We start from the raw sequence: 18,770 nt of genomic DNA on the forward strand, positions 1-18,770 counted from the left end.
TATTCTGTGCCTGGTGGGCCTAGTTTCCTTCCTGAGTGAAAACATTAATTTGTGTGCTTTCTTTCAGCTGTCCTCTTTTTCTTTTATTAATGTCTTTATAATTAACAGGAACTGGTTGTTGACAGAATGTATGAACTAAACCACAATTTAGGTTGCAAAGTCATCTGGGGTAGAGGTCAAACTGGCTGCAATGTTAATGTGTAGTAGTATCCCTGCCTTCCATCTTTCTGAGAAAAGGTCACAACATACATGTTGATCTTCAGTTAACAGCCTTTATTTCTCCATAAACTTATTTTTCTGTTATTAGAAATAGGTATCCTTTGTAAAAAATACATAAAGGGATATCAGCCCATAATTTCATTTACAGGGATACAAACATTTCTGCTTGGTTTTGTGATGCCCTGTTTTTTTCTCACAAATTGTTTTCCACAGTGTGTTTGTATCTTGTGCCTGAAGTTATTCCAGTGTTGCTGTTACATAGATGGCATGTAGCTATTTACTTGATATTTCATATTACCTTATAAGGTCAATGGAAAAATTAGCCAAGGGGAAAAACTCACTCAAAGGAAGCTAAGAAATAGGCAGTTGGTAAAATGGTAAGGAGAATACTTGTATGTTTCTATGATTATAATGTGGCTGTGTGCATTACCTAATCATTAGGCTTAATTGCAGAAATATCTTTAAGGTCTTATTATGGAACTTGATAATAGTTAGGGAACAAATGTTCTTGGGATCACATGTAGGTTCAGTAAAGGTCAATGAGAGGAATAATATCTTTGAGATTACTGTATTTAGCTTGTTGAGTGGGAACCAAACGTCTTTCTTTAAGGAAATTCCTCTGTGTTTCAGAGATTGTGCTTTATATGTAACAGGAACAGTGACAGCACTAGCTAGGGTGTTAGCTGGTACAGAAGGTGTTACCCAGAAAGCTGTGTTGGCCATGTAGCAAGCTACAGTAACAACCAAAATCCTCAAAACATTGATACCTGTTATCACTGTTTTGTGAGTTTGGGGGCAAATTCTAGGTGCACATCCCTGACCCATGGGCAAAGAAGGCAAAGCTAAGTCAGAGGGCAATGTTGTCTCCAAATCCACAGGACTCTGAACCCCAATGTCACCCAGAAGTTCCCTGCCGCCACTTTCCCTAGCTCCTTCCCAGCTGACAGGCCCCAGAATCCTGGGTCAGCAGAAGAGGCTCTTCCCTGGTATCCCTCAAACTTTGTAAGAATGAAGCAAGAAGAACTCAGGAGGGCACTGGGATACACCCTCATTTGCCTCCCTTTCTGCCTCCCCTCCCAGACACAGACACAGGTTGCAAGGTGAGGGAGTCCAAAGGTGCAGCCCTGCGGAATGAACCCAAAGGAAGGAGGAATGGAGTACCCTTCCTCAGAGGAACCATGTCCCACCTCCATTTGCTGGGCCCAGCTGGCCAGAAGGCAGGCAGCATTATGGAAGCAACCAGCGAACAATGAAGCAGCAGCCTCCACCACTATAGACCCGCAACATGCCTCCCCAAAGGCATGCCATTCCTGCTCTGTCAGCCCTATCTGCTGGCACCAAGGCCACACCTATGAGTGCCATTGGTGCAGGCAGCCTCAAAAGACAAGACATGCCTCCTCCTGTGAGCACTTCTTCAAGGTTCTGCTAATCCACCCCTCCATTTCCTCCCTCCCAAACAAAATGTCATCCCTGAGAAACCAGAAGTCAGACCTTCTCCTTCGCTTTAAGCAGGGAAGGGAGCAAGTTGCTGCCGCAACTGGTTGTTCCCCCCTCCCCTGAGGTGTCACCAGTATTGTCCACACATTGAGCACTCCCACAGGAAAATGTAGTTTCCCTTACATGAGTGAGTTGCAGTGAACATTTGGTCCATTCATTTCCTATCCTTCTCATGTGCTTCCACTTTCCATTTTAAACTACTCATAGTTCCCTGTTATAGTCAAAATCTAGAAAGTCTGGCTCATTTATATTCTATTCTGAAAATGAATATAGCAAGTTCATAAACCATGGTTTGATCTTTTCTTGATTAAACTTCACAGAATTCTTAAAGTTCAGATGTAATGGGGAATTGTAGTTAGTTTTAGTTTAAAACTGGAATATGTCGGGCCAGGATTCAGTTGTGTACATATGCCATTGGAAAATTGCTTTCAGTGGATCAAGGAAGAGATTATTCCTCCTTACCCCTACTCTGCACCACCAAGATGTGGTCTGGATATCTGGGAAACCCTTGGGTCTCATGTCTTTAGGGTATTCATTCCTATAGCACACCCTAAGGTATCAGAATGAGGAAAATATATTTGAGAAGCCTCTTCTGTCCTCTTTGAAGAGACTCCAACTTCATGTGTGAATAACAGGGAAAGATATGATATAGAAAAGCCTTTGTCTTTTCACCTGAAATATTAATATTGTTTTTCTGTCTTATGTGGCTTGCTCTCTACTTTTGCCTGTTCTGTTTTCTCTGCTTCATTCAAAGAGGTCAAGGTATGCTGTACTTTCAAAAGTGAAACCGTGAGTGTATATCATGTATATTTGAAAGAGGCTTCTGCAATGTAATTTTGGCATAAATTGAATTAAGATGTAATTATGCCATCTGAAGAGAGCCCCAAATTTGATCCACCCCCGAAAGCACGATACTAGCTCTCCTGTTGAGAGGGAGAAGTAATGCCCATTACTCTCCCATTCTCTCCCTTTTGTAAGACAATATTCCATGTTGTTTGTACACAGGAAATCTTCAGTGCAGTCAGTTGAACAACAATGACAAAAAAAGACATTATACAGATACATTAATCTGAACGTGTGGAATTTCTACCATCTGTTATAAATCACCACCACCACTACAAATATATTATTGTGTATCTTTTAAAGCGTACCTATATTCATTTAGTGTAAACATCCAAATAAAAGCTGATCTAGGAATGGACACTGAGCATTAGTGCTCATAAAATCTATGATGAAAGAATAGAAATCACATTATCTCACCCCTACTTATGCAGCGTGTGCCCATTTTGGGAGATGGCAAAATGGGGTGGGGGAAGAGACTTTATAGAAAAAACAGAGTTCTTGTCTTGCCGAGAGAAGAGAATGGTACAGTTTGCAAACTCGAGGGAGAATACAGACCAGGATGGCAATATACTGAGGTTGAATGTTAAGCAAATCCTGGTCAGTTTGCTATTAGAGTTGATGCAGTGTTTACCTAGGCACAGATGTACTGGGGTGGTGAGTGATTATTAAAATGAGAGTCCATTTTTTCTCCACTGTCTGATTCTATCTGCTCTATGTACCAGTATGATGGTTTGCATGTTTTAAAGGCATGCTATAAACTTCTTCATATGTCACTTCCAGAACATAAATCATGGTGCTGATAGTACAGATCCTCTAAAGAATTAAATGGGCTTCTTTTAGTGCCCTCTTCTTGCTCACTTCAAATTCCTGAATGATTTGTAATGAGAAGCAAGCAATGTTTGCCCGGGCCTGCTCATTCCATCAAGGAAACTCCATATTTAGCTTTTAAGGGTGTCACAACACTCTCTTTTCTTTCTTTCTTTTCCAGTTACTGCAGAGTAAGTAATGCTCTGCTTCTGGAATGACACATTATATTCTAGAGCCAGAAGTTGGGGCCAGTTGACCTAGATGTCATGTGTGACGGAAAACTCACATGTGGAGGTGGTATACATCAACATTGGTTTGGCCATATTATTGCTAACACATTTCCTTAAGAATCCCACAAACCTGAGCTCCATAAACATAATGGGGAAAGAACCTGCTACTCTGGATCCTTCTGCATTTTGAAAAAAAGCCTTAGTGTGTTACCATTCATAGTGTTTGCTCTGAAGGTGAATGGGAAAAGATTATTATTTTGTGTGTACTTTTTCTTCTTCTTTTCAACCTGTTTGAGTACAGGGAAACATTTCCATTGCTATTTTGTTTCTGATCAATAGAGGGCACTCCAATAACAAAAATACACATGATGGTTTTACCTCCTTTCTTCACCTGTTCAGTGATTCACATTAGAGATGTTTTCATACATTCAGAATTCATGATCTAAAATGTTAAAATTTACTTAGAACACATCACTTACAGAGTTTACATGTTTGATAACTGGCACAAGAAATTATGTCAGAGCAAAGTAAAACAATATTGTTGTTTCTGCATTATACTGGAACTCTGAAAATGTTTGATTCCTGTGTTTGAGATTATTAACAGGAAACTGAAATTGCACAGTCAAAACAGTCAAAATCTGTTAGATTTTAGTATATTAATACAGTCCAGCCTTTCCAGCTGGTGCCCTCTAGATGTGTCAGGCTGCAATTCTCAGCATTGCCAGCCAAGTTGTGGCTTAACATATTGATTGGACACTAAGTTGTAGGAAGGATACGGCATACAGTATAGTTTATCATGTACCATCCTTATCTGCTCGGACTGGCTGCCTAGTTCCTTTGGGTATATAGGTCTATAGGGGAGCGTGCTGCTAATACGCTGACAGTGCTTGTTGTTGTTGTTGTTGTTGTTGTTGTTGTTGTTGTGTGCCTTCAAGTTATTTCCAACTTATGGTGATCCTAAGGCAAACCTATTAAGGGGTTTTCTTGGCAAGATTTGTTCATAAGAAGTTTGCCATTGCTTTCCCCTGAGGCTGAATGCATGTGAATTGTCTATATGGGAAACCTAGTAGGTTTCATGGCTGAGTCATAGGACCTTATCAGATGCAGGGCGAAACATCATGCAAATGTCCAAATGTGGCAGAAATGTTGTGGAAGCGCCAGGGATGTGATCATCCGTGATGCTTCTAAAGTGTAATTGAGGCTTCCTGCTATGTTTCCATCATGCAATCCTCCTGGCTTCCCTGTGAACGATTTTCTGGTTTTGGTTTGTTCTTCAGTAGATTGTTTCAAGATACCACTCTTGCCTTATTCCTTTGATTTTTCACTCCCTTAAGTGGGTATTGTAATCTGAGAAAATTCTGCTGTGGACCCAAGACTCTGAGCCACTATCCTGTGGGTCTGAGCAGATGCGGTTGTATCAGAGGGCTTGGCTGTAAGCAGTAGATTTGGTAGCATGTTCTGGGTGGAAGCTGGAGTCATATAGGTAAGTGTAATTGTTAGTAGGTTTTCAGTACATTGTATACTTAGAAATCCATCATGCGTAATTGTACAGTGATGTTAAGAAAGTGAATTTGCTATGTGGCTAGTGGATGATGAAAGGAAAACAAGGCAGACATCCATGAATTTTGGAAGAAGTCCTCAGTTGATCTGTAGAAGGCTTAAAGTGTTTTGTTTACTCATACAAAGCCTATTTGATCTGTTTGTTTCATTTCACATGTGTGTATTGTTAGGTCTGAATACACTGGTGCCTCGGGATACGAAATGATCGGGTTACGAAATTTCCGGGATACGAAAAAGTTGGATTGGCAAAAACTGTTTCGGGTTACGAAATATTTTTCGGGTTACGAAATTCATTTCGGCGCGAAATTCAAATGCTGCAAAGTGCAGCTATAGGCTTTCCAGTGCTAACGGATTATTTTTCGGGTTACGAAATTTTCGGGTTACGAAAGGAATGGCGGAACGAATTAATTTCGTAACCCGAGGCACCAGTGTACATAGTTTGCTGAAACATATTAAATTGCTCTTCTTTTCTGTGGTATACTCATATTCTTCCTATATTATTTCTGCCTCTGATACCAAATTATCTATTAAAGAAGTAATGCTCAGGAATAGTTGTACTTTTTAAACAGATATATGTCTGTTTGTACATCTCTGCTGGTTGTCATTTGGTTTCTGAGCTGAGTTCAAGTGTTATAGTTAATCTTTAAGGCATTAATGATCTGGGAACCCAGTGTCTAAAGGAGATATTTTATGCACATGAATCTGTTCAGATTCTAAGATCAGCTTTAGAAGACTTCCTCTCTAACCGTCCCAATGTATATTTCATTGGTGAGTATAGGCTTCTCGGGAGTGCTTTTGCACAGTTAAAGCTAGCTCCTTTCTGTTTTCCTTTCAGCAACAGGTAAAAACATTTTTGTGCCATCAGGCTTTTTCACACTGATGAGGGTTTTTCATACTTTTAAGTGCTGTATGATTCAGATTTTAAGGTTTTTATGGAATTTTTTAAAAATACATTTTTTATTATTTTCATGTTTAATGTTTTTAACTTTATACATTGTTTAATATTTTTTAAATGTTACATTTATACTTTTAAATGTTTTGTATTGTTTTTAGTTTGTATGATTTTTAATTTGCTGTTAACCACCTTGAATCCCTATATCAGGAGAAAACCTGTAGATAAATAAATAAACAAATAATTTTCAGCTGTAGTGTGACAGCTGTGCCATGATGTCTCTGGTCAATTCACCACCTTTTTATCTTCACCAGTGGTGCAGCATAAGTTTTAGATGTTTTACCAGATGCCATTTGTCTAGTCAACAATAGGAGCTTATCACATGAACTTTAAAACTGGCTCAAGCCTCCTGGACTGCAGCAGGGACATGGGTTGGAGGCGTGCTAAATTGCCGCCTAATTGCCACCTGCCATCAGCCTGGGTCCCAGCCGTGCTCCGCCAGCAGTTTTTCGAAGCTGGAAGCTTTCCGGCTTCTAAAAAGTGCTGGCAGAGCACGGCTGAGACCTGAGTTGATGGCAGCCGGTGGTTAGATAACAATTTAACATGCAAAAATCCTCACCTCCATCCTGTGTCCCAGCTGCAGCCCAGGAGGCTTGAGCCAGTTTTAAAGTTCATGCAATAAGCTCCATAGTCTAGCCCAGCCTTCCCCAATCTGATGCCCTTCAGATGTTTTTGGCTACAGGTCCTAAGATCCTTGGCCACTGTTTATTCTAAGTGGGGGTGTTGGGGACTGAAGCTCAAACATCTACAGGGCACCAGGAAAATGAAGGCAGGTCTAGCATCTGTGCAGTAATATGCCACACATAAAACGTGTACTTATTTTGTTTTACAGATATTAGTATTTTACAATAATGATCTATTATTTTGCAGCATTTCTGTGTCTGATGGTTGCCAAGATACTGGAAATAGTGACTTATCTCTTCCTGACTTGAGATCTGTGACTCCTCAAGCACCTACTGAGGTAGAGCAACCTGACCAGGAGAACAAGAGACTGACAGTGGAAGCAAAGAGGTACTGTACATGTCATTTGTCAAAACAAATTTTTGTCTTTCATCATATCTTGATGTTAATAGAAGTATTTTGTTGCTCTTGCATTGCAAACATTTGCCTGCTGTTATATGAGTTAGTTAATTACTTAAGTCAGTAGACAGTGGAGGGATGGATTCTTTCTCTCACACAGTGAAGGTTTCAGTCTAAAATTCAGTATTGCAACTGATACAGTTGTGGGACTATTAAATAAAAATGTGAGGTACAAATTAACGTAGAGACAAAGTTTAATCAGCAGAATTGAGACTGAAGGAAACATTGGTTTCACAAATGTGCTGACTCCTTCCTTTTCCTCTCATCAAATTTGATGAAAAAATAAAGTTAAAGATGGTAGTCTAGTCACCCTCCCCCCCGCCCCAAATAACCCAGATTTAGAAATGAGGCCACTGAGGATTACGAAGATATTTTTCTGTTCCTTCCATTCAAGCTAAATTTGTACCTCATTAACATTATATGATCCATTACACTGATGGGATCTTGTTTGTTTTCAGGGTGTTATTATTATACAAAATATTCCATATACTAAAGTTGCCTAAAATAAAGCCTTTCTTAATCTTTCTGTTTAACAAACTAAGGTAAAGTATTTCCCTCCTTTAATATAGTTAAGAAGGAAGTGAAAATCTATTTAATTTGATCAAGTGAAAGCCAAAACCTTTGCCTAACAACTCCATTCATGATATATCATCACAGCTTGGCAAAAGTTTTTTAAACTACAACTTCGAGACCAGTGGATTCCAACCTATTCCATGCCCCCACTCTTAGGAAAAGTTTGGTTAATGTTCACACCCCTATAAAACTAATATTTGAAGATGAAGAAGTCTAATCTCTGAACTGCAAATTGAACCACATACAATACTGTGGGTGAACAAACTGAACTTTTAAAAAAAAGCTTTTATATAAAATGCCAATCTAAATTGATCAGTTAGATTCTAATTAATTTGGAAAAAAATGGTAAACTGCAGTAATTTGTACAGTTCTCTCCTTTTGATTAAATAAATAATGTGACTACTATCTATGCAACACAGCCACCTATTACCACTTTTCAAGGTACACTGGGAGCTGGTTGAGTGATGACTCATGACTCATCACTCAGAGACACAAGCCACTCTGTCACACTCCTTGAAATTCCATGTCACACCTCCTAGGGGTGTGGGCACCCCAGGTTGGGAAACCCTCTTCTAGACATTGGCCTTGGTGGCTGGCTGATCCAGAGAACTCTAGTTCTAAGCTTTGCATATCATGCAGATGATATCTGAGATGGTTTCCATTATTTCATCTAAAACCAATGTCATTGAAATGCTTCTGTTTCTCTGTGGCCCAGACACACAAGACTTCAGTGTTATACATCATGCTAACTGCAGATGTGGCCATTCATTTTGTTGCCATGATACCCTTGCTGGATGTTTTTGTGATCACAAAAGCCAGCTATAAATCATGGGTTGTCAAAAGATTTTCTAATTTGGAACCAAAGGGATTCGCTTTGACTATAATTTTTCCCTCCCTCCCCAGTCTGTAACCCTGCTGAAATGAGACCCACACTCACGTCTATGTTGGGTGCAAAATGCGGAGGGGGATCTGTTTTGATTCTGATTAATGGCTCATATGACTTATGAATTTACACCCCGTTAATGGAAAGGTCATACTATGGAACTGAGAATATTGAACCATGCATTCCCTGGGGGACTTGTTTTCCTCCACCCCACCAATTCAATCTGGCAGCTTGTGAGAACTGCTCTATGCATTACCAGAATTCACAAGAAGTGCAGGCATCTATCATGCATCAATTAGCACAAATGGAAATGGCAAAAAATGTGATACATATGTTGTTGTTACTTCCACTTCAGCAGATAACAGTAGGAGGTCAGTTGTCTCAGGGATGCAGGAACGAGAATGCATGAAGCATGCATTAAACTGTCCTCTGAAATGTGTTACAGAAGTCCTAAAACATCAGTAATCTGTTTTGGATGTTAGGCTTAACATTGTCTTACATTAACAGAAAGAGTGTAGCAACAGTAGCAGCAGTAGCATGGGAGTTCTAATAACTGATCACCAGTGTAGTTTTTCCACAGGAAATTGATTAATGGTAATACTCTATATGTATGTCTTTCTAAGGACTTTGATTTACATCAGTTTCAGTTTGAGATCTAAAGCATATATGCAGGCAGGACAAGAAGATTTTGATTAACTCAAGAGGTAGCAGAATTAAACATTTCATCAGGCGTTGGTAGGATGTGCTGTTCATTTAGGCTTAAAGGAAGCTTTTATATTTATTTATTTCTTAATATATGTATTAATACATACAATTTTGTAAAAAAAAAAAAAAAGCACACACACCTGCATGAGCGAATACATTCTAAGTAAGACATAAAGAAAAAGCTGTTGGGAACAAGAAAAGGCACAAGACATTGGACTATCTAAATCAGGGGTAGGCAACCTTTTGGAACCAGGGGCCGGGTTGCTGTCCCTCAGACAAGTTGGGGGGCCGAAGCTGAGGGGTGGAGCTTCCACCCTCTGGGGGTGTGGCTTCATGCTGGGGCAGAGCTTCCACCCTCCAGGGGCGGAGCCACCCTCCAGGGGCGGAGCCTCCACTGAAGCCCCGCAAGGAGGAGGAGGCGTGTGCCCACCCTCTCCTCCTCAGTCCCTTTCTGGACAAACACCCCCAACCTGCATTCCAAAACACACACAACAGCACATTTGTGCATTTCACACTTTGGAAGGTGACACTCTCTCAGCTTCAGAAACAGTAGTTGCCTGCCTCTCAAGCTCACTCATCATCATCACCATCACCACACTATCATTGTCAAAGCAAGGGAGACTTGTTACCATTAAAAGCACACAAAACACACTTTGGAAGGTGACACTCTCTCAGCTTCAGAAACAGTAGTTGCCTGCCTCTCAAGCTCACTCATCATCATCACCATCACCACACTATCATTGTCAAAGCAAGGGAGACTTGTTACCATTAAAAGCACACAAAACACACTTTGGAAAGTGACACTCTCTCAGCTTCAGAAACAGTAGTTGCCTGCCTCTCAAGCTCACTCATCATCATCACCACACTATCATTGTCAAAGCAAGGGAGACTTGTTACCATTAAAAGCACACAAAACACACTTTGGAAAGTGACACTCTCTCAGCTTCAGAAACAGTAGTTGCCTGCCTCTCAAGCTCACTCATCATCATCACCATCACCACGACCACCACCACCACTATCATTGTTACAGCAGACCTTTTAGCATTAAATGCACTGAAAATACACAGAAATGCACTCCTCCTTCCTTCCTTCCTCCCTCCCCTTTCTTCCTCCTTCTCTTCCTCCTTCCTCCTCTTCTTTCTCCCTCCTCCTCCTCTTCTTCCTCCCTACTTCTCTTCCTCCCTCCCTCCTCCTCTTCCTCCTCCTTCTTTCCTTCCTCCTCCTCCCTCCTCTTCCTCCTCCCTCCTCCCTCCTCCTCCTCTTCCTCCTTCCTCCTCCTCCTCCCCCGCCCCTTCCTTCCCTGCCTGGAGAAAGCGGGGCAGGGCCAAGGAGACCTCGGTGCAGAGGGGCTCCTTGGCCCTGGCAGCCCTCCCGCCGGTGGAGAGAGCCGGCCAGGGCCAAGGAGACCTCGGTGCAGAGGGGCTCCTTGGCCCTGGCAGCCCTCCCGCCGGCGGAGAGAGCGGCCAGGGCCAAGGAGACCTTGGTGCAGAGGGGCTCCTTGGCTCTGGCAGCCCTCCCGCCGGCGGAGAGAGCCGGCCAGGGCCAAGGAGACCTCGGTGCAGAGGGGCTCCTTGGCCCTGGCAGCCCTCCCGCTGGCGGAGAGAGCCGGCCAGGGCCAAGACCTCGCTGCAGAGGGGCACCTTGGCTCTGGCAGCCCGCCCGCCGGCGCCAGCGACGGCACCGGGCCTCCCAGAGGCCCGCTGCCGCCGCCGGAGCCCTATTCGAGGGCTCCAGCGGCTGCAGCGGGCCTCCTGAAGGCCGAAGTCTCGCGCGACCTTTTCTGTGGTCGCGCGAGACTTCGCCTCTGGGCACTGCCATTTTTTGCCCAAAATGGCGGTGAAGTCTCGCGAGACCTCAGAGAAGGTCGCACGAGACTTTGCCGCCATTTTGGACGAAAAAATGGCGGCGTGCAGAGCAGCAAAATGCCGCGACTGCTGCTGGTGGCGGCGGCGGCAGCAGCAGCAGCTGGGGGCCGCTCCAACGGCCTCCACGGGCTGCATCCGGCCCACGGGCCGGAGGTTGCCGATCCCTGATCTAAATGAAGAAGGATAAGACTCCAGTCCTGTGCATACTTACCTGGGAGTAGGATTCATCCAAGTCAGTCAGGCTTGCTTCTGAGTTGATATGTATGTATGACATTTCACTGCACTAACAGAATGAAAAGATGAAAAGTGTTTTCAGTAGGAAAATAAACAGAGACACAAACAGTAGGTGAAGGAAACTTCAGGCATAAAGAATAGCAAAAGAGAGAATATGAAATAGGTTGCTGAAAGGGTATAATGATATCAGCAGAATGAAGAGTCCAAGCTGGCAACTGTGAAAAGAGATTAGGCCAAGTGAAATCATGAAGGAAAGAAGAAAGAATCATCAGTATTCTGCTGTATATTAAATATAATATACAGTGTCATATATGGAATACTCTATGAAACCAGTGGAAAGAGAGGAGGAACACTGAACAAGATGGATTGAAGGGGTGGATAAGTCCAGAAATAAATGTATTTTATTTGTTTACTTTTTGAGTTATTTTACAGGATTATGGCAACATATAGCAGCCTTATGAACATCTCTTCTTTTCCCGTAAACTGCTTACCAACCAAGCAATTAGGTTTGGGTGGCTTGGGCAAGTAATGGATCATTGAGCATAAAGAATAATGAGCATAAGGGGAGGGGGGTAATATTTTCTTCATGCTCATTAAACTTTTTGTGTTTTTATAAGTAGACTGAAATGGAAAACCAGAAGACCAGGCAATAAAACATTGCAGTAATCAATACCAGTAAAATAGCAATCTCTCTGGAAGTTTCTGTGATGCTCACCACAAGTCCCTTGTGGCAAGCTGACACTGTTTGCCAATTTACTTGTTGAGCAGCAAGAGACAGTGCTTAAGTGCGCTGATAAGCAGTATAGAAATGTACTTGCTATTGCTATTTAATAAAACTTCTTTCTAGGCAGGTATGGCAGAGCTTTTCAGCCTATTTAACTAGCTCACTTTACAAATTTGTCTGCCAGAGCAGATCATTTAAGTATTTTATCTCTAATATTGGCTGTTGCTTACAGTATTCTCTCCCCACCCAGTCTTGTAAACTTCGCCAGCAGAATGCAAGCTGTGTAAAACAAATTGTTGCATTGTATTAGCCTAAAATGGATCTCTTGTTTGTCTATTAGTGATTTTTCCCTTATTGGTCATATTTCTATGACATGGCAATGCAAGGATCTGCAGGAGTTTTAATATGTAAATATGCATCTACATGGCCACAGAACTTCAATTTGTAATGGGTAGCTTTCCCTGTCTGGTTTGTCCCCTCCTAATCAGCAGCAAAATAGATGATAATTTAGCACATTTCTCTGATGAACTCTCCCACTGGTGAAAGACATCTGTTTGTGATTTTCCTCACCTGTGTGTCTTGCATTTAACATGCTTTGTTTGTGATTGCTCATGAAGGCAAGCACACAGGTTCAATTTGCATGTCAGATTGCTGAGTAATGTGTCTCCGAGGAATTATGTTGTACGAGTGTTAACATGAAGAGAATATGTTAGTTTCATGTCTAGTTTGATCATCAGAGAAGAATCCAGGAATTGTTTGTGTTTCTTTCTCTGGTTTGTTCACTGGGAACATACCAAAGAAGAGAAGCTCCCAGATGACATGAACCAACGGCAGAGTTGCATAGATTGTTTAGCTGCTCCCATTGCAAGCAAGCATAATTGAACAGCATGTATGGTCACATTGTTATTGACAAGCTGGACATCCTGTAGATCCCTGGCCAATTATTTTACTGTCTCTCCATGCATATTAGAAAGAGGCACATATCCTTTTCAGTGCAATAAGGGCCAAACCAGGGGTAATCCTTTGAATGAGCAAAACTATTGCCCTGCTTTCTTCCGTGAACCAAACTGTTACTAGTGAGAATGAATTTTTTTGCTGGGAGTGCGAGAGAGGGTGAGAAAGACAGAGAATAGATAAGAACTACAGTATTTCCCAGGAGGCTTTCCTAGAGGGCAAAATAGCAAGTAACATTTGTGCACTATCATGAAAAGTAAACATATTGCAGTCTAATGATTATTTGTCATTGCAATCAAAATTGCCTTGTAAAGTTTCTACAGTTCAAAGAAAAATGTGAAAATATGTCACCTCCTGTCAAATAAGCAATACAAAGTAATCACATACAAAATAGATGGTTCACGTTTCAAGCTATATGTGAAAAGCCTAACCTTTTGCAAAGTGCTTTACATTCTGCAGAGAAAATGCTCATGGCATTTCATTCTCATCTTTTATCTATAGTGATAGCAGTTTTACAGGTAGGTTTGAGCCAACATTCATATATTCATTTATTAACTTTGGCTATGCAGTGAATTTAGAGTTTCACCCACTCTTAGTTTATGTCCATTTAAACAGTAACCTTTTGCTTCAAACCGGGGGTGGTAAGGTAGGGGTTAGGAGTAAGATATGTTGATCATGCCACCCCTTGTTCTCTTTGTTTACTTATTACAGTTGGCCCTTGGTATCCACTGGGGTTTGGTTCCAGGAACCCCCCATAGATAGCAAAATTTGTGGATGCTCAAGTCCCATTAAATACAAATGATACTAAAATGGTATTCCTTCTATATGGTGGCAAAATCAGGGTTTGCTTTTGGAATTTATACATATTAAAAATATTTTCAAGCCTTGGATGCTTGATTCCATGGATAAAAAATCCGTGGATATGGAGACCTGACTGTACACTTAGATTCCTCTGTTTCTCCTAGGAGCTTACAGTGGTGCAGCTTGAGTCTCCCCTATCTGGGATTACAAAATCTGAAGGATTAAAAAAAAAAACATTTTTCCATAGGTTACTTTGCTTTCTGATGGTAAAGTGTGCATAACTTATACTTCATGCACAGAATCATTTTTAAATTTGTATAAAATCAGCTTCAAGCTATGTGTATAAGGTGTATATGAAACATAAAGATTTTTTTGGTATAGACTTGGGTCCCATCTCCAAGATATCACATTATGTACATATATGCAAATTCAGGTATTCTAGATTCTGAAGAAAAAAACAACCAAAATCCAGAACACCTGTGGTCCTAAGCATTTCGGATAAAGGAGACTCAACCTGTATCTGTAGTTCCCTCTTTCCCCTCCCAACAATTTGGTTTTAGATAGGTCTTTAAAGAGAAAGAATATGTGCTGAAGCCATACATAATTGTAAGATGGTAGGATGACACTCTGGGACCCAGATAATAATCCTAATACTGTTCATTTGGTGTCAACATGTCATTATAATGATTATAAAGGGCCAGATAGTGATATGTAAAGGGTTGGTGTTTACATGCACTAAGCCTATATGATATATATGTGATGTCTCATCTCTTGTCAAAAATAGTCTGGAAATATTACAGGAATTCATGGCACCCGATATATACTGTGTGCGAACTTTCCCATATATAGAAACTTGCTCTATTTGCCCATATACGAATGGCCTTGTGATTAGTATGGCTTTAGAGGTTTAATCAGAGTTGTGTTAGCTGTGATATAGCCAGATGTTTCTCTGTTTGTCCAAATGGGGTCAGGTTTTCATTGCATTTTTTAAGACTGAGGTTCAAATGCAACTCTCCCACTTAGTAGTAGTACCAAGCAAGCTTATCCCTGTAGAATGTTCATACTTTCGTTTTGATAGAAATTGTGAGAAATGCATATGTACTTTTATTTGTATTTGGCATGAAGTGATGACTGACAATGGCATTCTGCCATGTGCATGCACTATGAAATAAACAGGTAAGCATTTCTGTAGAGCTTATTTTGTCTTCTATAAACCATCTCTTGTCTTGATTTGTTCAAAGTGAAACCAATAAGCTTGTTTCATAACAGTTCTCCAGAATGTGTGTGGTAAGCTGTGTGTGTGTGTGTGTGTGTGTGTGTGTGTGTGTGTGTGTGTAAAAACATAATTACATGCTAAGGAAAATGATGGCATTAATGCTTTTATCTAACTTGTGGCAACAATAGATAGGTATTTGGCAAGTGCTTTTTGGAGTATGAAGCAGCCCATGTCGGGTGACAGATTTCAGGTAGCATAGCACCAAAAACTATCATGTGTAATCTGCACACACACCCTTCTGTGCAAGCCCAGGATATTGGCCATTCTGAAGACAAAAGAACATCATGGGAAATGGGCATGTTGAACTAATAACGTTAGCAGAAGATCCTCTGTCTGGGAAATTATTCACTATTCTGAGAAACTGACATTGTAAAAGCCAGTCTTTTTGCATAGAAGGATAGCGTAACTGAGGGAGCTATCTGCCTGATCATATTTCCTTTTGAAATACAGAGCCCCTGATAGCCATAAAAACAGTTTCAAACAGCTCAGGAACAATTCCCATAATCCCCAATGTTCCCTGATCTAGTTTAATGAAACAATAAAGAAAAACTCATCCTCCTCTGCATGTCACATCTCAAAATGCATCTGGGTAATTTTGCTAGCAACCAAGAAGATATTGGTTAGTTGCTTAATATTAATTACCGATACGTAGTATTTTTTACATGGTACAGTGATCTGAGCATAGGACTTGGACTGTGGAGATCAGGATTCAATTCACTGCTCAGCCATGAAAACCCACTGGTTGATCTTGCGCGAGTCACACTCTCTCAGCCCCAGAAAACTCCATTATAGGTTCGTTCACCTTAGGGTCTCCATAAGTCAGAAATGACTTAAAGGCACACAACAACAACAAATTAGTATTTTACGCAGTGTGATTTATTGTCACTCAGACTTGCTAACCTGAGAATAAGTTTCTGAATAGACGGGAGAATTACACTGTTAGTATGCTTTCACTCACATTTTTAATAATTTCTTGTTTATTCAGTTTTTATCTTGAGTGTTAAATCCTAAAAGCTGCTTCAGAGATTATTTTTTCTTCTCTGCCTTTTGCATCAAGCATGCTAGACTGGAAGACGAAGGATGGGTGGAACCAGTGGTGATTGGGAAGGCACAGAAAGTAGGTACTGAAAGATAACATTGTGTAATTTTTTGATTTTCATTAAGTCCCTTTTGGTATATACCAGCAGCTTTTTATAGTACACAGTCATAGTACTATGACTCCACTATAACTACCATGACTGCATTCTATGGAATACCAGAGTTTGTAGTTGGGTGAGGAACCAAGAGCCCTCTGACTCAGAATTATAGATATACCTTCCTAAAGTACAAATCCCAGGATTCCATAGGATGGTACCATGACAGTTAAAGTGGAATCATGGCTCTATAACTGAAAGGTCCCCAGTTTCCACTGAAAATGCTGATACTTCTTTTCCCGAATAAGCTTAATAGGATTCTGCTGTGAGACCCTGGCAGGTATTGCTCTTTTTTCCACTATTTTTCCTCCCTAGCTTTAGCTAATAAAGTAGGGCAGTGGCATCACCAGGGGATGCGAGATGTGTGGACTGCACCAGGTGATTCCCTTGTAGGGGTTGACACCACTGTTCCTCAGATATTTGCTTTTTGGCAACCATGGGCTGTGGCATTCATCCATGTCCCTTTCAAACACTGAAGAGATAGTGTGAGTGGGATGAGGCTCGGTGGGAGGGGAAAGGAAAGGCTCCAGGTTTCTTTTAAATTTTAAAAAATTTATTTTCCATTAACATCACATTTTACCAAATTTTCACTTTAACCACATGAAACTATGTATATATAAATACATTTAGACTGTCCATATGATACTGTAATTTAAAAGTATAATTTTAATTTTGCAAGTTGATTATATCACAACTATTACCATAACATTCAGTGATATATTGGAATTACAATTTATGAGTAACATTAATACAAAAACATTACTAAGGATTCTGTATAGTGTAGTATGAAAAAGGTCGATTGAGGGGGTGATATCATGAATTACCGCACTGGACCCTAGTGATGCCATTGAATTAGGGGAATGCCCTTGAAATCCTAAAGCCATAGGTATTGTCCCAGAATGAATCATTTTCATGTGATGTGTTTGTTTACTTTGCAATGAAGTTGGGACACAGGGAATTGCAAAGTGTAAATTTCTTACACAGCTTTTAAAATCAATTGATCTCTCACTTGAGTTGGATTCGCTTAGTGCTCTCTGAAGACAGACAATAAGGATTTCTCCCTGGAGATTTGAAGACTATATGAAGGATCACTTGCATCACTGCTCCCTCTGTTCACACTCATCAGCAGTAAACATGTTTTTTAAGGGGTTCTTTAGGCATTTCCTTAAACTCTGTTTCATCTGAGATAGCAATGGAAGAAAGAAATTGGTTTGTACATCATGGGACATATAGCCTACATTAGTTCTACTCAAAATGATAGTCTGTGGACTGGTGTTGGTCTGTGAGTCATTAGCTGCTTATCTATGGAGAGTTTCCAGGAAAGAAACAATTGTAGCCAATGGGCACAAATATAATGTTGGTCCCTGATCCACTGGGGAAAAAATCCTTCCTGTCCCCCATATCAGATGGATTGTAATTCTGGCCTGTATCTTACCATTCTTTTTTGTTGTTTTTTTTAAAAGTATACATACCTGGACAATCCATATTTGTCCTTTCCTTCTCAGTTAGTCATATTATCCCTGTACTATGAGGGAGGAAAGAAGAAGAAAGAAAAAGTTCGCTCACACATAGAGCATATATTTTGGATTTAGTTCATAAAACGTATTATTATTATTATTATTAACCTTTATTTATGAAGCGCTGTAAATTTACACAGCGCTGTACATACAATCTTTTAGTTAGACGATTCCCTGCCCTCGGGCTTACAATCTAAAAACACATGACACAGAAGGAGAAGGAGAAGGGAGTGGTGGAGGGAAAGGGTAAGAGGTCCAGCAGTTCCTCTCTACCTCCAAGGCCTGGACCAAGGCAGATGGACTGGAGGGAGGGGGAGGCTTCATAATGGATGGTTAATCATTTTTCAGGGAAAATACATACTCTCAAGTAGGATAATACATATACAGTACATAGCAATACAGGAAATGGTTCAATAAACAGGCACCACAAGAACATCAAATCGTAAGCGACAATTATGCAATGCCTGGGAACGCTTCTCTGAACAGGATGGTTTTCAACTCCGTTTTGAAGCTGGTAAAAGAAGTGATGGCTCTTGCTTGTGGGGGAAGAAGGTTCCAGGAGTGAGGGGCAGCGAGTGAAAAGGGGCGAATCCGGGATGGGGCAGAGGAAATCCTGGGCTGAGACAGCAGACCTTGACTACTAGAACGGAGGGCCCGAGTGGGAAGGTGAGGAGAAAGAGGTCTGATAAGTAGGGAGGGGCCAGTCCATGGAGGGCTTTAAACATGGACAGCAGGAGCTTATACTGAATGCGGAAAGGGAGGGGGAGCCAGTGAAGGGATGCCAACACAGGAGAGATGTGGTCAGAGCGGTGGGTGGAAGTGATAATGCGTGCAGCTGAATGCTGAACAGAGATTAA

General features: G+C 41.0%; 1 protein-coding gene across 2 annotated transcripts in view; it reads left to right on the forward strand.

The window, feature by feature from the left end:
* TACC2 (transforming acidic coiled-coil containing protein 2) overlaps positions 1-18,770 on the forward strand; it is a 206,969-nt gene that overhangs the window by 91,429 nt on the left and 96,770 nt on the right. For both annotated transcript variants that reach the window (XM_089510070.1, XM_089510071.1), the window contains exon 6: positions 6,979-7,119. In XM_089510070.1, coding sequence (XP_089366196.1) covers positions 6,979-7,119 — 141 coding nt within the window. The remainder of the gene's footprint in view (positions 1-6,978; positions 7,120-18,770) is intronic.

This window comes from Sceloporus occidentalis, unplaced genomic scaffold (genome assembly GCF_023333645.1).
Source record: "Sceloporus occidentalis isolate IW3139 unplaced genomic scaffold, rSceOcc1.0.p SCAF_2, whole genome shotgun sequence".
NCBI classification, from domain to species: Eukaryota; Metazoa; Chordata; class Lepidosauria; order Squamata; family Phrynosomatidae; genus Sceloporus; species Sceloporus occidentalis.